This window comes from Penicillium expansum (genome assembly GCF_000769745.1).
Source record: "Penicillium expansum strain MD-8 chromosome Unknown contig25, whole genome shotgun sequence".
Lineage (NCBI taxonomy): Eukaryota > Fungi > Ascomycota > Eurotiomycetes > Eurotiales > Aspergillaceae > Penicillium > Penicillium expansum.
In genome coordinates, this window is record NW_015971442.1 from 564,970 (window position 1) to 588,293 (window position 23,324).

At 46.1% G+C, this 23,324-nt stretch overlaps 8 protein-coding genes across 8 annotated transcripts; 5 read left to right on the forward strand and 3 right to left on the reverse strand.

Moving 5' to 3' along the window:
* Nucleotides 1-230: 230 nt before the first annotated feature.
* On the forward strand, nucleotides 231-2,116 carry PEX2_010340 (GMC family oxidoreductase; the record flags this gene model as incomplete). Its single annotated transcript, XM_016738311.1, has 3 exons — nucleotides 231-309; nucleotides 373-1,096; nucleotides 1,153-2,116. The coding sequence occupies 3 exons, from the start codon at nucleotides 231-233 to the stop codon at nucleotides 2,114-2,116; spliced, it is 1,767 nt and encodes a 588-aa protein (XP_016594420.1).
* A 215-nt stretch (nucleotides 2,117-2,331) lies between these two features.
* PEX2_010350 (uncharacterized protein) lies at nucleotides 2,332-3,982 on the reverse strand (the record flags this gene model as incomplete). Its single annotated transcript, XM_016738312.1, has 2 exons — nucleotides 2,332-3,243; nucleotides 3,494-3,982. The coding sequence occupies 2 exons, from the start codon at nucleotides 3,980-3,982 to the stop codon at nucleotides 2,332-2,334; spliced, it is 1,401 nt and encodes a 466-aa protein (XP_016594421.1).
* Nucleotides 3,983-5,356: 1,374 nt separating this feature from the next.
* Nucleotides 5,357-7,484, forward strand: PEX2_010360 (carboxylesterase/lipase family protein; the record flags this gene model as incomplete). The annotated part of the gene is made up of 5 exons (XM_016738313.1): nucleotides 5,357-5,667; nucleotides 5,754-6,045; nucleotides 6,117-6,308; nucleotides 6,366-6,576; nucleotides 6,634-7,484. 5 exons carry the CDS (start codon nucleotides 5,357-5,359, stop codon nucleotides 7,482-7,484), a joined length of 1,857 nt encoding a protein of 618 aa, XP_016594422.1.
* Nucleotides 7,485-8,194: 710 nt separating this feature from the next.
* On the reverse strand, nucleotides 8,195-10,358 carry PEX2_010370 (uncharacterized protein; the record flags this gene model as incomplete). Its single annotated transcript, XM_016738314.1, has 9 exons — nucleotides 8,195-8,336; nucleotides 8,406-8,745; nucleotides 8,805-9,062; nucleotides 9,137-9,457; nucleotides 9,523-9,764; nucleotides 9,821-9,923; nucleotides 9,973-10,020; nucleotides 10,092-10,161; nucleotides 10,227-10,358. 9 exons carry the CDS (start codon nucleotides 10,356-10,358, stop codon nucleotides 8,195-8,197), a joined length of 1,656 nt encoding a protein of 551 aa, XP_016594423.1.
* Nucleotides 10,359-15,536: 5,178 nt separating this feature from the next.
* PEX2_010380 (cysteine hydrolase family protein) lies at nucleotides 15,537-16,340 on the forward strand (the record flags this gene model as incomplete). The annotated part of the gene is made up of 4 exons (XM_016738315.1): nucleotides 15,537-15,889; nucleotides 15,959-16,078; nucleotides 16,142-16,162; nucleotides 16,226-16,340. 4 exons carry the CDS (start codon nucleotides 15,537-15,539, stop codon nucleotides 16,338-16,340), a joined length of 609 nt encoding a protein of 202 aa, XP_016594424.1.
* Nucleotides 16,341-17,068: 728 nt separating this feature from the next.
* Nucleotides 17,069-17,943, reverse strand: PEX2_010390 (uncharacterized protein; the record flags this gene model as incomplete). Its single annotated transcript, XM_016738316.1, has 4 exons — nucleotides 17,069-17,256; nucleotides 17,305-17,357; nucleotides 17,414-17,802; nucleotides 17,863-17,943. 4 exons carry the CDS (start codon nucleotides 17,941-17,943, stop codon nucleotides 17,069-17,071), a joined length of 711 nt encoding a protein of 236 aa, XP_016594425.1.
* Nucleotides 17,944-19,191: 1,248 nt separating this feature from the next.
* PEX2_010400 (uncharacterized protein) lies at nucleotides 19,192-20,111 on the forward strand (the record flags this gene model as incomplete). The annotated part of the gene is made up of 3 exons (XM_016738317.1): nucleotides 19,192-19,245; nucleotides 19,306-19,487; nucleotides 19,613-20,111. The coding sequence occupies 3 exons, from the start codon at nucleotides 19,192-19,194 to the stop codon at nucleotides 20,109-20,111; spliced, it is 735 nt and encodes a 244-aa protein (XP_016594426.1).
* Nucleotides 20,112-22,257: 2,146 nt separating this feature from the next.
* PEX2_010410 (uncharacterized protein) lies at nucleotides 22,258-23,220 on the forward strand (the record flags this gene model as incomplete). The annotated part of the gene is made up of 8 exons (XM_016738318.1): nucleotides 22,258-22,296; nucleotides 22,357-22,413; nucleotides 22,453-22,485; nucleotides 22,557-22,693; nucleotides 22,762-22,777; nucleotides 22,831-22,918; nucleotides 22,990-23,009; nucleotides 23,095-23,220. The coding sequence occupies 8 exons, from the start codon at nucleotides 22,258-22,260 to the stop codon at nucleotides 23,218-23,220; spliced, it is 516 nt and encodes a 171-aa protein (XP_016594427.1).
* Nucleotides 23,221-23,324: the final 104 nt, after the last annotated feature.

A 23,324-nucleotide genomic window follows, 5' to 3' on the forward strand; every position in this document is an offset into this window, starting at 1 on the left:
AAGTCGGTACATGTCTATGTATAAAACTTTAATGATAATACCGAATATCAGTAGTCGAAATATAATAAGACTGAAGTGGCATCTATGTTGTAGTCATATTAACATGACGATCGAATGCGGGCAGTAATCCCATTGGGGATACGAGATTAGGATCACCGCCCTCAAACCAACATCACCTCATCCCCAAAACAAAACCCGAAGCGTTGCTCGAAGAGTGAATCCAAGGCACAATGTGGCCTTTTTCAACATATCCCGAGAAGACAGCGGGTGACGTAGCTGGAAAGACGTTCGACTACATTATTGTCGGTGGTTTGTCTCACTTCCCCCTGACCAAAAGCGATCGAGTCGACTAACACCAAAATGGTTCCCTAGGCGGTACAGCCGGATGCCTAATTGCACACCGCCTTTCGGCTACCCCAAACGCCTCCGTTCTAGTTTTGGATAAGGGTCGCGTCAACGCCGGGGTTCTCTCGCAGATTCCACTACTCGGCATCTTGCAGAGCGGGGTTGTCCGCTACCACGCCGAACCCAACGCGCATTTGCGCGGGCGACATGTGCAACTTCTGGCTGGCGAAATGCTGGGTGGTACCAGTCGCGCTCACTCCATGGTATGGAGTCCGGGCGGCCAGCCCGAATTCGACGGCTGGGCGCGTGAGCTGGGGCTGGATGAATGGAGCTGGGAGAAGGTAGCCCCGGCCTTTGCGCGGGTTGAGAAGGCAATTCCACGCAAAGCGACGGGAGATCTAGGACTGATGCCGTATGTAGATGCGGCGATGGAAAGAGTAGGACTGGGTGATGGAGGTGGAAAACGAGGCACCCAGAGATATATCCGCAGCGAGGTCTCGGTTGATGTAGACGGGAACCGGGTGTCTGCGTTGACGGCGTGGCTGAATGCATCGGTTGTGAATGAGAGGAAAGGGCGACTGACGGTGTGTACAGGCGTGACGGCGACAAAGCTCGAGTTTGCAGATGACGGCACGAGAGTTACAGGCGTATGGATTAATTCTGGAGGAGGGGCAGATGTTCTGATCAAGGCTCAACATGAGGTGATTTTGTGTAGCGGCGTTTTCGGCACGCCGCAGCTGCTAATGCAAAGGTGGGTCGCACTTTTCAGATAGCCTCACTTCGTGATACCATACTAACAGCAGGCAGTGGTGTCGGCCCCAAGGACCATTTGTCCGCTCATAAAATTCCCGTGGTACATGATCTCCCCGCAGTGGGTGCGCACTTGACCACCCACATTCTTGTACCAGTCATGACAGAGCTACCACTCAAGCACACACTGCATATCATTCAAACGGTGGCTATCTTGTGGCACTTTTTGTTGTGGCTCTTCTCCGGGACTGGGGTGCTTGCTTCTAACGGTCAATGGGGCGCCGCGTTTTTGCACTCGGATACGCTCAACGAGTCAACAATGACAGTAGTCCCCCCCAAAGACAGTGAGAAGGAGGTGACTGATCTTGAAATTTTGATTGCCCCTATTAGCACGCTCATCGAGCACGGTGTCCCCGGAGTGCCCTGCATGACATGGTACGCGGCTCTTGTGCAGCCCCATACCACAGGTAGCGTTGAGCTGTCGTCTAGCTCTGACGCGAAATCCCCCCTGAAAATTACGCTCCCACTGTTGGTCGACGCTCGCGACAGCGCGCGGCTGCGTAAGGCTATGCGGTTCGCTATGCGGTTAGCAGATGAGTTCGCGGGACCGGAGGTCGGGTACCCACACCCAGCACCGTTAACGATGGCTCCAGGGATGGGTTTGGAGTATTTAGATAATCTTATGGATAAGAACAAGAGCAAGAGTGACAAGAGAAGGCTCATAAGGGCGTTGCCACCACAGAAGGACGCCTGGAGAACTGTGACTGATACGGAAATCGATGAGTATATAAAGAGGCTGGTGACAGGGAGCTATGATCCTGCTGGTACGTGTCGCATGAGTCTTACACAGGAGGATGGTGTAGTAGATCAGAGCTTGAGGGTATATGGAGTGCGCAACTTGAGAATTGCAGATGCAAGTGTGCTTCCCCGGTGTGGGGGCGCTTCGATATCGGCGTCTATTTATATGATTGGGGAGCGGTGCGCTGAGTTTGCTATGAACCAGAACGGCTTTGCTTCCTAGATATGCTGGAAGATGATATTTATGACGGATCTACCTCCTTTCTGCGAGAGTAGGAGTTCCGGGGCGGCAATGAAAAAAAAGTCGCGATTAAATACTTTTTCAGTCCTTTGACTCCAGTCCTAACACCTGGTTTCTATTTTATCTAGTGAAGAGGGTAAAGCTAGGGCAGATATAGTAACGATGCATAAATCTGACAGTCTGCATGGTCTCTATTGTCACGTTGAAGTTGCCTGAAGTTCTCGATACTCCTTCAAAGCATGTAGATTATAATACGGCACATGGAAGATGGAGAACGGAAGTACTTCCGAATGCCCAGCCGCCATATCAGCCGCTTCGCCATATGTTTCCACAGAATGGAACATTCCCGGGTCCACAATGAGAAGGTCCATCAGTGCTAGCGCTTGTGCTAGCCCAAACGTGTTCCCTATAGTGTGAAGACACTTGATTACCCACTGGCGCTGTGGATGAGTTGGCCCCTCAACCATGCCAGCGATGAATAATGGCCAAAGCAGCATGAGGCCGCCGAGATAGCTCTCTGGTGGAAGCATAGGCCTTTCTGGAAGCACCTCTAAGTTGCAGGCACCCAGATGAAAAGGGGAACTGCGGCAGATGTCGGCACCTAGGCGACGGGTGGTGGAGCGTAGAGACTTGCTGTATAAACGAAAATCTTCGGATAAAGAGGTAGGCGAGCTGTTGGATAGCTTGTGGACTTGTGATAATATAAGTTCACTGACAATAACGCGGGCGCAACGGTAGTGGTTCCAGCAATTAGACGCCCAGATGTCTGGGTAGACGTGATATTCGTTGTTGTAGGGTCTAATTCCGTGACAGCGGCGCTCGAAAGAACAGTCCAGTGGCATGAGTGTATGGCTACTATATGTGAAGTCCGGTGGTAGAGCGGCTAGCCAGGCGATGAGGTCTGCTTCGATAGCACAGGCCGCACTGAGGATCTCTTGGGGATCGGTCAATGCTTGCGTGTGAATGTTTGCACGAAGATTCGACAGATTGCCGATTATTATGATAATTTTAGTGCCAATAGCATTCTTTATCGCAGGGATCATGTCGAGTTTGGTACATTCCAATAGAGAGCTGGGGACAAGCACATCGCGCTGGAGACAACTTATGATCTATGAACGGATTAGCTTTCCATTCATAGTTCTAGGGATTGTCTCTCACGCACAATCTGATACCTCAAATGTATAAAAAGCCGGATTCCTACTTCGCTTTGCAGTTGTGTAGCCCCTCGGTGCTGTAGTAGAGCTGCCGCTCCACAAATATGATTTGTCCAACCCTCGATTCCCTGTGGAGCCCTCGATACAATAATCTGTTGATGTGGACATTTAGCTTCTTTTTTTGGAGTTGGAGGGAAGTACTCACTTCATACAAGGCTAGAAGAACAACCGCACCAAGTGTCTGGTTAGTCTTAGCCTCGTCGGCATCGGCAAGCGCCTGATTGACTAGTTTAAGCGCAGATCCATATTCCTGATGCGCAGCTTGACTCAGCGATGCGACTCGTCGAACACGCGATAACATGGCGCTGGCAACCGCCACGATGCTGGATTGTATAGCCAGCTGACCTAGTGACCCACTAGATTCCATGAGAAAATTGGTCAAAATGTCCGTTATCAGAAGGTTTCCAGGAATGGCGTGCGATTGGAGGAAGAAGCAAATAGCCTCCTGTTTCGAAACTCCCATGTTGGGATGTGTGACCATGGGACTCTGCCTGGCCTGGCGCATCCAAAATTCGTGTTCAGGATCGTACCCGAAATCAAACGCTGGGGATTCTAGGCCCGCAGGTGAGTGTGTGGTGACAGAAGAAGCAGAACTTGGTCCGAGGAAAGTAGACCGAACCGATCGGGTCGGCATTCGGCTGCTAAAAGAAGAAGATGGGGAAGAAGCCGCCGAAGAAGAGTGAGAAGAACGTGCCTTGCGCGCAACAGATTTGGTCTCATCGCGGAAGATCAGTGACATCTCATCGCGATACCCAAGGCATTCTCGCTTGGTTCGAGTGCATTCCCAGCAGGTTGGTCGGGCCTGGTCGCATCTGATCTTACGCGAGCGGCAATTTCCGCAACCTTTACTAGGTTTACCATTATTTACCATGGCGCAAATGCTCCCGATGGTATCAATAGTATCAATAAAACATTAATGATTATGAGGTTGTTCAAGGAAGTCGATCAGGGTGAAGATAGCTCAGAGGTTCAGCCCCCACGATATTGGGCCGAGATCGCTCAAGGATCTAACCCGCATGGGGTTAAAGATTTCACGACTGTGCATCTATGGAGGTCCACAAGCAGACGTAAGCAGACAACTAGGATTTAAAAAAGCTTGGACTCTTCCACCAAAGCTTACCTAATTTGTTGGTAGGTTTGGCGATCTTCGTGACCATCCTTCAGTTTTGACATCCTATATATAGTTGGCTATGCCCATGGGGCTCATTGGAGTGCTACGTCATGTCGGAGAACATTTAGCCGAACATCGGACGAATTATACGCCTGGATATATGGAATAGTCAAGTTAGTAATGTCATCAAATACTCAAGGCTGAACTGCTAAATTGGGGGTTGTGCCGAGCTAACCCACAATGGACAACGATGCGAGAACCAATCAAACTCGTATGGAACTTGCATATATCAGCCTCTACATTTGCTTTCGAGTGAGAAGTGAGACACTGGGGTAAATAAGATGATCCTAGTTTTCTGTGACTGCGGTCGCAATACATCAATACCTCGAGATGTTTACTGGTAATCAAGAAAATCCCTCGCCATAAGCCTGTCTGAAGATACTTAACTAATTGATTGGCCATTCTGGTAATTTCTGCTTTTCTTTACAATGTAATATACAGACCTTTGGCTCCCAATAGACCCTAAACCCCCTCACTTTTATCTTTATTTATTTAAAGCGACACCCCGAAGGTGAACTAGCCCCAGCCATAGTCACGGTTGAGGCTGAACCTGGGGACACGGCAGGTGCTGCAAAGTTTTGGGGGTCAACTCTATACCGGCATAACAGATTAAAGCTTCCTGGGGCTTATTATTGGCGCTCGCATCATGTACCATAAACGCATTAGTGCGGTGCCTGAAAGTATGTGTTTCATCGTGGTGAAATAAGGAAATACTATCCAAGATAATGTAGTTTGAACTAATATAAATAGCCTAGGATCTCGCAGTCGAATCTTGTTTCTCACCTCTACTAAATAATTTATCCATCATTTCAAAGTTTCTCGGCCATCCCAATCATCATGAAACTGGCTTTGGCAGCTCTTCTGCCGGCTTTTGTAGCCGCAGTATCATCCTCCCCTTCCGTAACAATCGATGCTGGTACAGTTCAGGGAGGAAGGTGTGAAAATGGAAGAAACGCCGTTTTCTACAAGGCAATTCCTTTTGCTGAGCCTCCTGTTAAAGAACTACGATTCGAGCCCCCAAAAGTCTACAAAAAACAATTCTCTCAGGGCAAACTGAACGCAACCACTTCGGCCCCAACCTGCATTCAATTCTCGGATGACTTCACGGAAAAAAAGTTAAACTCATCTGCGCTCTCATCTGAAGACTGGTAAGTTGACTCATGGGGGTTCGGACCTCTCGAATATCTCATTACTTATGCCAGTGGAAGATCATACTAATATATCAAATTTGCAGCCTTTATTTGGACATTTGGGTTCCGTCTAGTGCTACTAAAGACTCGAAGCTTCCAGTCAAAGTTTGGGTCTACGGTGGCTCGGAAACAGAAGGATCTATCTCGGACCCCCTATACGATGGCTGTAATACTGCAGAGGCGGGCTCGATTCTTGTCACAATCAACTACAGACTTGGTCCCCTTGGATTTATGGCCCTTGAAACCGCCGGAATCTACGGTAATCAAGGAATTCAAGACCTCATCCTAGGATTGGAGTGGGTTCGGGATAACATCGCGGCCTTCAGCGGAGATCCGGTATGGCAATCTGCATCAAACTAGTATCGAAACGGGAAGAAGTCAAAGCTAACAACTGTGCTCTAATCCAGAAAAAAGTGCTTCTCTTCGGCCAATCAGCCGGTGCTGAGAACGTATACATCATCGGCTCTCTTCCCCAAGCGCCTTCTCTTGTCAATGCTATCATCTCAGAATCGGGGGGTGGTAGGAGTCTGTCCTCAAATTCGACCCAGCAAAAAGTTGGCGCATCATTTGCTCAAATGCTCAATTGTAGCTCTAATGATGTAGGTGCACGGGATTTTAAATCTCGGTTTATATGGTGGATACTGACATTTTGATAGAAAGCTTGTCTTCAGTCTAAGACAGTTTCCGACTTGTATACCGCATACCCAGCCGATGCTTTCCTGACCCAGGGAATTGGATACTACGGTGGCGGATCCCTCAGTATCCTGAGTCAGGGCACTCACAATTTCTACCCATATGTAGACGGCAATGTCATCGCCGAAGACCCTTATGATCGTGGAGTACAAGTCCCAACCGTCTTTGGATCCAGTATGTACATTAAAATCTCTATTTTACGTGGAATCTCGCTAACCAAACAACCCGAAGCTTCCAATGAAGCTATCGTTTATACTTTACAGTGGGCCGCCCAATCCGAGCAAGCCCCAACGACATCATTATACAAGGATTTCCTTCGCAAAAACTTCGGCAATGCGGCCTCACTTGTTGGAAAGGCCTACTTGCCATCTCTGTTTAAATCAGAGGCCAAGGCTATCATTGCAGCTTCCGATCAGTTTGCTGAGATTGGCTACAACATGACCTCGCTCGAAATACTTTTAGCAATGACACAGGTCATAACCGATTCCACCTATAGGTGCCCTGCATGGTATGGTGCGGCGCAGGCCACTCGCAAAAACATCCCCGCATGGACATACGAATTTGCTCACAGTCCGACATGCGCTTGGCTGTACGGAATTCTTGGTAGTGATGTTAGCCTTTTCGGTGGCGCACACACTTCTGAAATTCCTTTTGTCTTCGGCAATTTGGACAATTCATATCTCCCCAATGGGACTTGTAATTCTACAGTCGCTGAATGGCATCTCGGCGACCAGATGATGAGCTTATGGACTGCAATGGCAGAGAATGCTGAGCCATCGACAAAGCAGATTGATTGGCCACGATTCCAGACACAAGGGAAGAATCTTTCGACTCCCGGCTTGATTTTTGAAAATGACACTGTGTCTGGTACAATCGATTACACCGGGTGTGATCTATGGATTCAAGTCAACGCGATGCTGGCGGCAAGCAATGCTACAACCTCGGGGACACCGACTGCGGTCACTGGCAATCCGACGTCTTCACCGTCGTCCACTCATATTAATGGCGCAATGACCCTTTTGTCTAAAACTGAGGGCTACCTTGCTTTGAGCGTGTTGCTCATGGTATTGTCTGCTTTTTGATGGCAATTTGACCTTGAAGATTGGGAACTTGGGTATTTTAGCAATCTGCTTCTGTTTGGACGATGGGTTATCGTGTGTTGTTCTAGCTGACTAATATAGTACCCCGATATATAATATGTATACATATCCTAGGACTTTGCCTGGACCAGATGTGAATATGGTGGATTTCCTTTTTCATGTTCATTTCTCCAATCATACTTGTCTAATTTGCTAAGCCGAAGGCTCTGACAGGGTCTTGACTCATACTTCTTACCGTGTATATAATTGTTAATCCACCCACACTGCCGATTATATCACCATAGCGTAGCTCCCTTCGCCAAGAAATCTTGGAGATCGGTTTATGGGGTCGATCGGGGGTTACCCGTTCGGGCCGCTTCCAAGGTTAAGACATAGTCCCCACACACACCCATCGGCACGCTCCGACACTTTTCGGGCTTTAATAAGAGACGCCGAGGTCTTAAAACAAGCAGGGGTTTCGCCAGACTCAGCACACAAGTTGAACGTCGGACAAGTATCCATTCGTATCTTATTATATTGCTCGAGAAACAGATTAACATCCCATATTAGACAACTTTCCAAATCCTGCTCTCTGCACAAGGCTGAAAGTGGATGTTTATACGACTGAGCCAACCTCACGGAGCAACTCCTTTTCCACCGTAACACGTCCAACCCACAGGATATACCAATAGACCCCATGAGCCAAGCTTTATCTAAGCATCGGCTTCGATTTTCTCGGTAACAGTACCGTCCTCCTGAACAACAATCTTGTCCACATTTAAGGAAGCCTTGACGGGGTTGGGCTGCTGGTAGACCCACTCCAACTGTTCCAGAGTTCGGCCCTGGGATTCGACACTGTAATGGCAGGAGTTAGCACGAAAGGGACGTATGAGAGGACCGGAAACAGAAGGGGAGTAAACGTACCAGAAGAAGTACCAGAAGACAGATTCAACAACATCCCAGCCGACGAAGATCCAGAAGTAGTTGGTAGAAATGTTGTGAAGTCCAATAGGCGTAGCAAACTGGCTGATGAAACTGATGCTGCTAACCATGAAACCTGACAGAGCCAAACCCTTGGAGCGAGTGGTTGTCTCCAGAGCCTCGGCCGGAATGACACCTTGAAGGGGAGTGTAGGTGAACGAGAAAACCACGTTGAAAAGGTAGTAGAAAGCAAGGGCAGCCTTGCCCTTGTTCTTGCCGATGAAACCAGTATTGGCGACTTCTTGCAGGATACCGGCATTAATACCCAGGGTGACAGCGCATGCTATGTGTTGGTTAGCCGGGCTGGTCATGATGAAACCTGGGGCAAAATACGCGACTCACCAAGAGTACCGAAAATAAGAACAGGGCGACGGCGCATCTTGTCGGTGAAGTACACGGCAGTCAATGCACCCACGGCTGAGACAATGGAGTTGACGAGGTTAAGCAACAACTGGGTTGAGCTGGCCTCGTATCCAATAGCCTTGAAGATAGTGGCGTTGAAGTAACCGAGACCATTGCCAGACCACTGTCCGAAGACGGAAATCATGATCACCTGTGCGAAACGCCAGCGTCCACTCTTTGTCATGACGAATGGTCGGTCTAGCGAGTTGGAAACCTTGGTTAGTTGCTATCGTGACAAATAGTTCTGATGATATCGTCATTGAAAAACTTACAATCCCACCATCTCTTGTCAATACCATCAATTCGAATACCTTCCTTCATTTCCTCAATCTCAAGACGGACCAATCGAGCATTGGGGTCGCCATTTCCGTGATACTTGACCAGGAATGCCTCTGCTTCTTCGTTCCGGCCGTTGGCGATGAGCCAACGAGGTGACTCGGGGATGAACCAAACAGATATAATGACAATAATGCAGGCGAAGCACTGGCAGATGAAAGGAATGCGCCACTGGTAGTTGTTGTTGATGTAGTTGGTACCATATGTGATAGCGGCGGCAGGGATGGAGCCACCGAACCAGCCACAGTTGTAGAAGCCTATTTTATGGTTAGATCTGGTATGATGCATAATTTTTGCTTTCCAAGAAGGTCAAGATACTCACCAACGGCACGACCACGCCAGTGAGGCGGAGAAATTTCAACAGCATACGCAGGAGCGGAGACGACCATGATCTGAATACCGAGACCAAGGATGAATCGACCAACAACGAATTGTGCTAGTGTCATACCACTGGTAATAATGATAGATCCAATAATGATCACCCATCCGCCAATAAACATGCACTTGCGACGACCAAGCCTGTCGGAAATGATAGCGCTGATGGGAGTGCAGACAATGGAGCCACTGAGAACAATTCAAGTCAGTTGCCATAATATGTGTAGAATAGAGAGGAAGCATACACTGTGTAGAGTGAAGTCACAACGGAGACCTTGGGGCCATCCATTCCGGTTTTGAAGACATTTTGGTAATGGTCCATGGCGAGGATAGATCCCATCAGAGATCCTATATTTGGTTGGTCAATGACATTTTCTGGGGTTGATTAATTACGAACCATCATAACCGTTGGCACAAGCACAGCAGAATGCGACAAAGATACAGACTGTAATGGTCGCACCAAAAGTTAGTGTCTGGGCAAATATTTGCTGCATTAGTCGAAAGATCGCAACTTACAGTACAAGTGGATCGATTCCTTGCTCCATCTTTCAATCTTGGTCTCCTCAATGGCAGCGAAAAGATCGGCCTGTATTCCGAGGTCTAGGTCAGTATTTCTCCCATACAGAATTAAAAATTTGGAAAATCACTGACGTTTTGGACCTCCTTGGTCTTTGCACCGTGACGCTTGGTAGTCTCCCCATAGCCTCCGACAACTCGAGCAGGGTCCTCAACGGAGGAGGAGATGCCGTACACCTCCTCATCTGCCTTCTTGTCGTCCGACATGATGTGATTCCGCGAGTATTAGAATCGAGGATCTTGATAGATGATCCAGTCAATGATAGACGAGACTGGCGCGATGAATCGTGAATTTCATGAACAGCGGGGCAGCATGTGGTTCTTATACTGCTAGGACCACCGAGTAATTAAGGAAATGACTATAATCCTCTTTGGGAACGATTGGGTGGAGTCTCCGGTTCCCCAGACTCTCCATTACCTTGTGACTCCGGGGCCCCCTGTTCTCGCCAGTAACAGACGCCTCTAGTTGGTGGCTTTTCCAAATACCTCCGCGTCCCGATTGGAATCGGACATTCCCCAATCATACCATTCTTCCCCCACCATAGTCGCCATATTTCAATTCTCATAGTAAAATAAATTAGGGTCTGACACCTGGATGATCGGCCCTGTGTCCCGCTTAGCGAGCATAGGGAAACTTGTTCGAAACGACAAAATAGTTGGGGCTAGCCCCTTTTCGAATGTACCTAGTTAGTCTTCATGCACAAGGAGCGAAGGAGTTTCGTGAGCCTCGAATTCAAGGCCAAATAAATACTAAAATGGCTCTAGACCAGTGTTAGGTACATATTCACATGCTCATCGCCATACTGCTTAATTTACTCGACACGCCTCTTATTGTGAGTGGTGATGCTTCAATGTATCATCTTGGTGTTCTTTTTACTATGCAGCTTGACAACTTCATACATTCTTGCCATCTACTAGGGTCGCGTGTTCTAAAAATTACCTTTCGAATGATGCCTTCAGTCTCTCCATATCCAATACCTTTGTCTCACGGGGACAAAGTTGGAAACGTCGCACGGAGCTACTGTCAGCGCGGAGGCTTCTCCGTGCTGGATCCTTCACGGACTCCGGGGTGCTTCCCCCACAATCCACTAAACTATTTGTGGTCAACTCGACTTCTTTGGTTGGCTGCTTCTCTAGCTTATGCCCTGATATTATGGTGGAAATGTGTCATTCCCTCGCACATTACGCTTCATCAAATTTCGGCCCGAATCTCCCATCAAATGCTCCTCGGAAATGCCACTGAATCTAAAGAACTGACCGTGCATTGCGTTAGGCCTCCATAAACACCAATGCAAAGATCAGACAGATCTAAACTCGCTTGACAGAGCGCCATTATGGCGGAGCTTGAACCGAAGACGAGAAACCTTGATATCACAGCTCCGGGCCGAACTGAGAATTTCTGGGTGCGACACTTCCGGAACGGAGATGGCCACGGAGATGGGTCATAAAATACGCTCAACAGGGGCCTAGGGTCATTTCAGCCACCTATACCTCCGTACGGAGAACTCCCAAGCGAGTCATTTCTCGGAGTCACCCGTGATTGCTTGGCAGCGGCGCTGACTGGAATTGTTAAAAAGGGGGCGTGTCCCGCCAGGAGGCTGGGGAACTTGTAGACCGTTTGCCAATCATTTTTCGGAACAAAACTCCCAAATCTTTTAAAGTACATCGAAAGACGTTGTGGGAAGCATTACGGAGTAGAAGAAAATCCCGTGGGTGGATATCCTGGGGTCCTGGGGTCGGGTGTCCACTCGGACGTAAGCTAACGAGCAACGACTCCCGACGTCGGGAATCAGCGGGCCTCGGCCCTTTTTTTTTTTTTTTTTTTAAAAAGTCGGTCGACATGCGTGTATGGTCTTGGCATACTTTTCATACAAGGTCTCTTGCCGTCTTGTGGGAACTGAGAGGCAAACTTTGAATAATAGGATAAGTTTATGTTCTAGGATTGTTACTAACTTTTCCCCCGGTAGGAGATTTACTTCCAATACATCTTGGTTACGCAAGAGAATCGCTCTTCGCGCGCCCACTAGACTGCTTTTGGAAGAGGTTGAGTCAATATGGCATGAAATGACTTTAGGTACGGTGTACTATATGCATGTATTGCGTTACATCGGCGCTTGGAAATCGTCGAGTCTAACCGCTTCCTCACTAATCACATCCTATTGAGGTATATTGGGTTGATATAAAATTCCGTGTGTTTAAGATGGATAATTATCAACTGTATAATTCGTACTTCGTCCGGAGTAAGCCATAGACCCAAGCCTTGCTAGGCATTCGCACGGCCCTACGGTAGCCTAGGATGACGATCCTGACGCCAGGGGCACATACACCCAATTGACACCTCGATACAACTTGCCAAATCTCTACCTGGGTATTTGCAGTTCTCATTGGAGCGAATTAGAACAATGAAGTATGTCATTTCAAAGCAAGGTGAGCTGATCATCAAAACAAGGCGGATGAGCTAAGGCTTTATAGCCTACCTAGTTTCAATGAATAGAAAGATATGTCATGGGTGACAGACCGCTTGAGACCCTCTAATTATGTGTTTTTACACCACTTACATGTTCTCCTAGTTAAAGGAAGTTCCTAACTCTCTGGTGCTCTAGGAAATCCAAGTTCCTCCTGCACCGATCAGAAGTCCATGAACACGGATCTTTCCTCCTTCTGTGGCCCTCTACTGATTAAAAACCCCCACCACTATGCAGAATTTAGCAGCGATTACCCGAAATATCTCTTTCGACGATCCTTATCTGGAAAATGCACTTGGCACCCGGCGATATCCTCCACCGAACCACATACCCCCTCCCTCTCGACTTTCACATAACTACGACCTGACCGTACCATTCTCTCTTCCAGAGCGCAAGGTACGCAGCAATTAGGGTAGGGGAACATGTTGAAAAGGACTATTCAATCACACCGGTGAAGGTGAAAGGTGTACATCTGGTTGCCGAAGGACATTTGAGCATGGGGAGATTGTAAAGAAGAAGCTCTAGCCTCTGGTATCGCCTCAAACTTAATATTAGCCATCACCACCTCTTTAGAGAACCCGATAAAGGGCAGATAAAAGGGATTACATGGCACACCCGAGTGGATAAGTCCCATGCGCGCATCTTATTAGATGGACGATTTGGTGGTTCCAGGTGGTCCTCAGCAACGGCGACTCGAAGTCCATGGGTGGAATGACCCAATTTCCTGTTCAAAGTATATGTTGAGATCACCTGATCATGTTTGCTAGGACTGGCAGCTACAAATAGCTTTCTCTCCCTCTTCTTCTTTTCCCCTTCAATACAGTCAGATTGCTTGCTCTCTCTTCTCCTGCTCCCCCATTAGTATACCACCTCTAAGCTGGTGGTCATTTGGGGAAACCAAAAACGAACTCTTAAGATCGTACTGCAGCATCAAGCCGCAAAGTAACAGCATCTAGACAAGCTTAGTGTGTTCCAGGGGGACATTTTGCCGTTTTCTCGGGCCATCTCAGACCCTGTAGTGAATGCTGTCACTGGATATCCACCGTATTAGCCGATGTATGATGGCAAACGACGACAACTGCTGTTATGTGGCAAACTTCGTTATCAAAACAAGACTGTTCATTGCTCCATTTCTCTGTTAGACCCACAGCTGGTCACTCATATATACTCCTATCTTCTCGTTGGAGCGATCTTTCCCATACCAAGATTGATAGGAAGCGACACGGGAGAAAGAAATGCAAGGTCTCCCATGAACAGATCAAACAGGGAATATGCCGCCCAAACCTTAGCAACAATGACCAGATAGATATAGATTTCTTTTAACAATTATACAAGGGCAATATCCATACTTTTCTGCTTTTCATGCTTAGTTTAGAAGACAAGATTATTCACTTCACTCTCACTTCCAGCTCCCACATTTCCTATACCCCAGTATCCGCAGAAGGCCACCCCAGAGGCAAAACGCTTGCACAAAAATCGTGAATATCACCGATAAGTAGCTGTGTCGGACTCGAACGACGCATCAAATACCAGCAGTTTGGTGCCAATTGTTGATACAGACTCTTCCAATCGCTCCCATCCAGAGATTGCGACATTTTGGGGGGGGGNTCACACCACTCACCAGAATCATGAGGTCCCTGGGGGGGGGGGCAAAAATAAACCAACTGGACCCTTCACTGGAACGAACGATGGGAAAAAGAGTGTGCCCTTGACTGTGCCCTTGTGTATCTGAGAACTGGAACCATACGAATGTCTTGGCATTGAGTCACTTGCTATAAATAAAAAATTCCATTCCGTGACCTTTGAGCTGACAATCTCTCCCCCTCCAGTTTCTCCGTACTGCACGATCCTTTACTGTCGCCGCGGAAAAGATTATACAAAATCAGGAGAAACTATTCACGCGCGAGGACGCCTAGGAAGTCATCGAGAACGAAGCCCCTCCCATCGATAACATTCTTGGTAATATCATCGGCGCAATTTTCTTTGATTGACCGTCTACTTTTGATAATGGAAATATTTAATGACTGTTATTCCTACTTTACCACATGCACTCGCTCTCTGTATTCATTTGTTCGTTTTTAATGAAATGATAATCTAAATTGGCATTGCAAGTTGTTCTTAGGCTTCTATGACCAGTAGGCTTATAGGAATATCAGTCTAAGTTTGAGGCATTTAGTAAAACAAACATATTTTGCAATTGAAGTTATGTATAAATTGTTTGCTTTTCCTCTCAGGTGTTTCTCTCTAGATTGACCACCGATAGGGCGACAGGTCTATATGTTCTTATGCCCAGGTGTGGGTGGTCTGGGGCATTTTCTTAAATTTGTCAGCATGGTTCCAATTACTTAGGTATTTTTGAGGGCTTGTAATTAATCAACTCCGTTAAATTTGTCAGCAGAGCTGCAATCCATTACCTAGGTATTTTTGGGGGCTTGTAATTAATCAACTCCGAATAACACAATCACAAAATACAATAATCTCTGGTCATATGAATGCAGGATGTAGGGCTCCAGTGGAAAGTCTGGAATAGTAAAAGAAAATTCCTTTTAAATACAATGAGCTACCATCGTTCACGGATATCTTTTAACTAGGGTTCTCCCAACTTCCAAACGTGTGCTTAGAAATATATATCAATTATACGCCCTTCAGGTGTTTCCGCAAAATACTGGTATTTGTTACACGCGACCTGCATGGCTTGAATTGCTGATTTCTCATCAATACGGAACAGTGAGGTCATCATTTTAGATTGGTCATCATGTCCAGAGTACCAGGTACTAGAGAGCGCTGCGCATTGAGGGGAAGTTTCGATCTGGCGGTTATAAATAGGGTGCTCTGCTGGCTCTTTATTCCCTTCAATCCAAGGCAACTTTGAACTCCATCTTTTGGGAAGATAATCTTACTTCAAATCAGTACGTTAATCATGCCTGCCCCAGCAGGAACAGCCATCGTGTTGATCGACCCTTACAACGACTTCCTTCATCCGGACGGTAAGGGTACTTCAGCTCTCACAGATCTTGATGAGAAAGATACCATCAGTCACCTGAAAAAGGTGGTCACGAATGCGCGTCTCCGCGGTGTTCCCATATACTATGGTTTGCATCAGCAGTGGACACCAGACCACTACAACGGATGGCAGCATATGACCCCAAGTCATATTCGTCAGCAAGAAGTACAGATGTTTGCGGAGGGAAGTTTTGGTTCTCAAATCTACGAAGGCCTAGAGCCAGACTCAAAGAATGGTGATGTGGTTGTGAGCCGTCACTGGTGCAGCGAGTAAGCAGCATACATATTGAGTTCATCAGACAGTGTGTATCGTGGTCTTGATGTCTGACCATCATGTAGTTCGTTTTCTGGTACCGACCTGGACTTTCAGTTGCGACAACGTGAGATCAAGAGATTGGTTTTTGCGGGATTGACTGCCAACACTTGTCTCGAGGCCACTGCGCGACATGCATACGAGTTGTAAGCACCTAAAGATGAGCAAGGAGATTTGGAGCATATTTAACTAATCGGCTATTATTATAGGGGTTACCAGGTGACAATGCTGTAAGGAATTCTCCTGTCTCATTGAATCAAACCTTCCAGATTACTGATGCATTGTCTCAACAGGAAAGATGCTACTGCTGGATGGTCGAAGGAGCTTACAGACGCGGCGACGGATTTGATTTGGCCCTTGTTTGCACAAGTTATGACGGTGGAGGATTGGGTGAATGAATCCTCTTGATACGAAGGATTTCTAGCACAGTCGGGAAATGGAGGAAACGCGGAATGAGACATAGTAGACTTTAAATTACAGAAAGAATTACAAAAAGAATTGAAAAGGCGGAAACATGGATTGCACGATTGGTAGAACCTAAGTGCTCGCTCTAGAGGCAACCTGTAGGGATATGTCGAAAGCTATGTTATAATACATGACTAGACTGCGACATTGCCCACAGACGGGCTGGCAGGCATTGCCTATGGGCCTTATATAAGCGAGCAATGACCACCGTAGGCATGCCTAAAGACGGGCACTACCCTATACGCCTATAGGCAATTTTAGTAAGTAGAATTCCTTAACCTTATAACTTATATTATTTATATATTTTAGCTCTATATTTTCAAGTAATTGGTTTATTTTACTATCACTTTTGTATACTTACTAACCGGCCCCTGTAATCCTTTTTCAAAAAATACGGACCCTCGCTTGCGAGGGTCCGCCACCGATACGGAGGGGATCACCCCTCACAATACATTACATTGTGCCTTGCCATCTACTATAGTAGACATCAACATATATCATCGACCACGCTCAATAATCTCTTTTAGTTAATGTATGTAAAATTACTGGATAAAAAGCTGGATTTAGTGTACCAACAGCTGCAGCCAGGAACTGTACCTGTGATTCCAGGAGCAACAACGCTCCCAGGACTGAGGAACACTATTCACAGATGCGCTCCCATCGCTAATTTATTAAAAAGCCGACTCCCATATTATGTTATCCGAAGGCCAAAGCTCTGACGGTGTCAATGCTGCGAGCATGGGGTAGAGCTCCGTGATTACAGAGTCAACGGCAACTCGGAAATAGCCTGGATATTCTCCATCTGCGAGTGGATTCTCATGGTCGAATGACAAGTCCAATGCATATACCCACGGCTTGTCTGTTGTTATAGAGTCCATAGCAGCTGAATCGACAACCAGGCACATACCAGTATTAAGTCCCTCGGGGACACTTTCATTCTCTTGGTACTCATGGTATTCCCTATAGGGACCATTAGTAAAAAATCAGAACCGCGAAGAATAGAGATAGGGTCTTACTGCAAAATCTGCCCATGAGTAGCACCAGCCATGTCCTCGTCTTCGTAGTTTAGTAAGAGGCATTTGTCTTCGATTTTCTTTCCCCCGCTAGCACTCGCCATCGAGACGTCAATAATGCGCTGGAACTCTTTCTGCCACTGCTCCCAGCGTTCTTCGTCTGAGTAATCGGTCCGAAACACGATAAATCCAAAGTCGTCAAATCCTCCTCTTTCGACTACCTCCACTACTGGATCGTCGTTCTTTTCAAAAAGCGGCACCCCGGGGGCAGGTGGCAGGCCGCGCTCTGCACGAACTTTTCGTCGGTGTTCGTTATGGGTTGCACGGCCAATGACTTGTCGGACTGGAACATTTTCGAAGGGAATCAAACTTTCATCAATTTCATGGAGTCTCTACATGATCCAGGTAATTAGGAATCTAGGTTTATTGCCTTATATAGAATGATCACTTACTTCCTCTGGTATTTGGCGTAGATCATCGACTGTTGCTGTTTGGAGTCGCTGCAGGGTCCATCCTGGCGGTAGATAAGACATTTGAAGTGCTTTTGTGCTGGAGAATGGAGACCTTAAGATTGCAAAGAAGATGTTCTGAAAGTAGAAATGTCGTCTTAAGGAGGGAGGGGTATGAGAAAGGGTTGTCAAAGCGAAAAAAAAAGTCACTGCGGAAGCGACATGTATTCAATGTTGATTGATAAGCGGTCACGGGTTAGAAACGTACATGCACGTGTAAGAGGTGAAGGAGATCGAAGAAAAAAAAGAGAGAGAAAAGAAAACGTTGGGGACCTGACGGGGATCATGGTGGGCTGTAGGCCCTACTTACTAGGTCTAGGTTAAGTCTAGGTTAGGTTCTAGGTCGAGATCTTCGACCCAAAATGGGTTATGCTCAGTCAAAATATATGGACCACTATTTTAGTGGATACCATAATACCATTGAGGTTAGTCAGAGTATCTAGTCAAATTTCTGTTTGGGTCATTTGTAGAGTTATACATTTTCATTGATCATACCATACCTTGTTGTAAACCTAGATTTCCGTCACTATATCACGACTAGAGCTCCGCAAAGCCCATAAAGCCCATAGCCCAGCCCACTTTGGGCCCTACCGATGGGCTTTGGGCCCCAAATAGTATAAATATGCCGAGAATTCAGAAGTTAAACCCCCGTTTAGGGATTTTAAAATTACCCTTCGTTTTACCCCGTTTCTAAGCCTTATTCTATAAGGTAATATTTTATTAGTTTAAATCATTTAAAATTAATTACTAGTTATCTCTCTATATCACGTTTAAAAACGCGAGAAAGCGCGTTATTTAAATAATTTATAAATTATAGAAGTTCACTTAGAAATTGTTAGTACTCCTGTCTAGATCCTAGATATATTTCCAGTGTCAAAATAATAATATTATACTTTTTCGTAGTATCACGACCTCATCTACGGAGTGCGGAGTACGTAGACAGATGTGAGTTTTGATTTGTCATCTTCGATCGAGCCCCGCCCCAGGTGACGTCCCGCTGACTACCTTTAAATATCAACCTGCAAGGCTAAATCCTTGAAATGCATATATCAGTGAATGGAATGCCGCCGAGAAATCCCAGAAAAGTGAAGGCGGGGCCTAAAAGCCCGACGCGTGGTGCACGAAGCAAAAGACAACGTCTCGTGTCCTCGCCCGAACCTGAATTGGGAGATCAGGGCAATAATCGAGATCTCCAGCAAAAGCAAGCCCAAAATATTGAGTCAGACACAAATGAAGCATATCGGTCCATGAATTGGGCCGCGATAGTTGCCAATGTCGCTGAACAGCCATATCCTTCCCAAATCCAACAATACAAAGAATGGAGAAGTACGTGTTCTCTTTCAAAGAAATCTCAATGAATGCCCTTGAAGACTAAACCACCTACAGGAGCTGGTTCAAAGCGCGAGGACTACTGCTGCATTTGTCGTGAGTCCGAACGTCTTGAAAATTGTCATACCTGCAGGCTCGCATTTCATCACGAATGCTTACCCTCCGGCTGCGTATATAATTCTTATGATCGCCTTTTTTGTTCGATATGCGTCCATCGAGGCTGGGACAAAGCACCTCCAGTACTTACCCCACCCGCTTCTCCTCAGCCTGCTCCCGCACAAATTCATCATCCTCCCGGCCATGCAACCAGTGGGACCAACTCAAATGCTGCGTCGATTCCTCATCTACTATGTCCTGCACCAAGTCTAGAACCCCAACGAGAGGGACTTGAGACCCAATCCGCCCCAGAAGAATCCGAACCTAGCGCCATTGATAAAAATACAGGTCACGAAGTAACAGACCTTGGCCCTGCTGTCCAAACCGCTACGGAGGGCTCTCAACCCACTCGACGCCAACGAAAATCGCGGTATAGCACGCTCCCAAGTAATGTGGACGCATCGCTTGCTGTTCTTTATCAGGAACTCGAATCAGTCGCGATGCTTCGAGCGGAAATCGAGAAGCTGCGCACCCAAAACACCCAGTACGCCCAAACCATCAAAATTCAGGAACAAAACCAAATAGCGCTGCGAAGAGATCTGGGAGCATTGCGAGAAAATGTCACCAACTCTGAAAGTACCACCAAGGAAATTCGTGAGCTTCGAGAAAGAAATGCAGCTTTAGAGGCTGAACTCCTGGTTTCAAAAGAGCAGACAGCTGCGGCAAAGGAACTAAAGGAAAGACTAGCGCAGTTGCTCAACACCTAAGCCTCGAAGTTGAACTTCTTTTTTGGCCATTTCAAAGACCAAAATGGCTTTCCTTCTCTATTCGTGTATGAGTGACAAGGCTTTCGTGTACAATGAGATGGGCCCATTCATCTACTGCTACCCCAACGCATGGACGACGAGAAATGAGCGATAATTAGCCATCTACGCCCCAATAACCATGACCCCGGGAAATCAATGGGCAGAGATTCGACCCATTGATTGCAGCCCTAAACCTTCCAATAATTTCAAATACTTATTCATGTATGCATGTGATCAATATGGTCAGACGCTTGTTCTAGATAGGTTACAATCTACGTCTGTTCTGGGTTGCATGTATCTCAACGACAACAGGGGCTCAACGCCATTAAGTTAGAAATTTTTTGTACCTTGATAGTCTCTTCCAGGTATTAAATCAATGCCAAAGGTGCCAGGTACGTGGCTATGAACAATCGAAAAGCTTCATTTGGTGCCTTGTTCTCGGAAAGTTGTCACATGCCCGGAGACATCTTTTGTAGGAGCCGCTCAGCTTAGTATCTTATCCTATGGCTAGGGGGGCAGCTTGTACGTACTCTACTGATAATTGTTCCATATGCTGCGCTGCACTCATGTGCTTACCGCTGGTTGAGATAGTTCGTTGCTTATTCCTTTGTCTGTTAACGAATGCTTTGTTTATTTTGCATTTGCTATCCCTATCTTTGTGCTCTACTCCCAGTTTCTATGGAGCTATATAGAAGGCTTTATGGCCGCAAGTTCTTTCTATCTTTAAAACTTTCTTTATCGCTCCTTGTTGTTTCCACACGTAGATTATATCTACATCTACGTATATCAATTACAATCCTATGCTAACTTTAGGAATTCATCTTAGCAAGCCTGTATAAACTAAAATATCTTTCGGATTAGTTTTATATACCTCGATTTTCTGTTTCATTAAGTGGCATGGTCTTATATTACTAAATAGGATATAGGCCCTTGGATAGGTAAGTTTAATATATTGATGAACAAGGTCCATGTTAAGAGCGAATTTATAATTCACATTTGATAGACCAACATCTAATGTTATAGAAGGCTTTTGTTAGTGAGCCTTGGTATAAACGACAGTCTCCATGTTGGAATGGATATTTGCACATTTCCTAACCTCTCCTATTTCTTCATCTTTCTTCATCTTTTTCAACTATTCTTTACTCACCAACAAAATGCCATGTCCTTTCTTCTGGTCAGAAAAGCGTTCACACTTTGGGTATGTGTCTAGCATCAATTAAATGTGAACCCAAAATGATACTAATCGGCAAAATATATCCTACAGGCCAACTTCCTTGGCCAATTGGAGGCTGGTATGTCACCTTTTAGACATCCTTATTTCGCATTGTCGATGAGTTACTCATGGTTTTTTTCTTCTCATTTTAGAGCTGGTACTCCATAATTCAAACCCTCTATTGCTATCGTGAGCCATAAAAGAACATCCCGTATACCGATTGACTCCCATTTGTTAATATTCCTTCCTATATGTGGTGGCAAATTCCCAGCTCTTAGTCTCTGTGAATCTATATTTATGACTTCACAGTAGCAAGTGCTCTGTATCATCAAAATTTTATTGATCACTCCTTCTTGCTCCTACATATAGATATTACCTACGTGTATCAATGACGCTACCATAATGACTCGGATGGCTCAGGCTGCCTAAGACTATAAATCCTCAAATATCACCTTTCGGACTCAGTTATCTCTAACATCATTTTCATATATGTCTCAATTTTCAAGTGACAAGATACTTTAAAATTCTGAGTAGCCAAATTTTAGGCTCTACTATAGGCATTAGGGATAGGATGAGTACGTATGCATTCCTGATGAGCTGTGATTACTCACTTCAGGTTTCAGGTTGAACTGAGTTTTTATAATGCCCTACCACTCACAGAAATATGCAAAAGGCAGAAAGCTCCCTCATATTGAGAAAGAAGTCTTGGTGGGCGCAAGGTTTGTGTTGGTATAAGCCCATGTTTGCTCGTTGAATGCACCTTCCCCATCCTCTCCCACTCTTCCGCCCTTCCCTTTTCCCATCTCCCTCCTCCCCATTCTATTTTATCTTCTTTTCTTTTCGTCATTTTCCTATTTTCCTATTCTTCTTCTTTACTTCTCAACATAACATAAGATGAGTTCTCCCGCGGCGAGACCTGCGTTCAATTTTTACGTGTGTATCTAAAATCGATGGAAGTTGAACCGCGAGTGATACTGAGCTGTTAATTTATAGGCCGACGTGCGCGGTCAATTAGAAGCCGGTGGGTTATTCTTTATCGCTCTATCTTTGGTATCGTCACATCTCACTAACAGTTTTGTCGTGGGATAGCCGGAACACTACTTCGACCCATTCATTGCTATTGTGAGCCAGCAAGCATCCCTGACACTAAATGACGACCCCCATTTTCTAATATCCATACCTATCTGCGATAGCCTGGTACGCGTGCCTACATCCAGGGCATACCTGGATTTATACCCGCTCTGGTCGCTACCGCAAGCTATGTAGAGACTGAAGATACCGAGATTGTCCTCGGCGAGCAGAGCCGGTTCGAGTCGATTGTCGAGATGATGTATGTCAAAGTGGATCTTGCTAAAGAGGTATCGAGACACAGGAAGTTGCTAACGGATTTTGCTATAGTACGCAGGATAGTGAGGTCAGCCACTACAAGCCATCCTTCGATCTGATCGCGTATTTACATATCTGCAGATCATAAACGTGAGCATCTCAGCAAGCCTCATGATTACAGCACAGGCTATCGATATAGCCCAGCATGGAGGTAGGGCCACTCTTGGATGTATGTTTCTCTTTATGCTGTGATATGTCATTTGTATCAAGGGTCACACTGCTAAACTGGGAAACCTATAGTCGCATGTTTCACGTTTTATGTAAGCTCGAACCTTCTACAACCAAAGTCAACCAAAGTCCCGAGGTCATGTGGAATATAATGGCTGACTTGTTTAATTATTATAGAGCGAGCACGAACGCTATCAATCTCTTGGACGGCGGACGCTCGTTGGCCGAGGCCAACTGCTTATGGGGGCTGATACTCGTCTGTACCTCGAGTATAGTGTAAGCGAGATTGTCTCTGCTTATTAGAGGCGTCTAGTCTCAATAAAATCTTTTAATATGCTTCTATCAATCAATCTTTTAATGTTCCCCTAATGTTAATGCACACTGCTCATTATTCAAATCGATTCCTC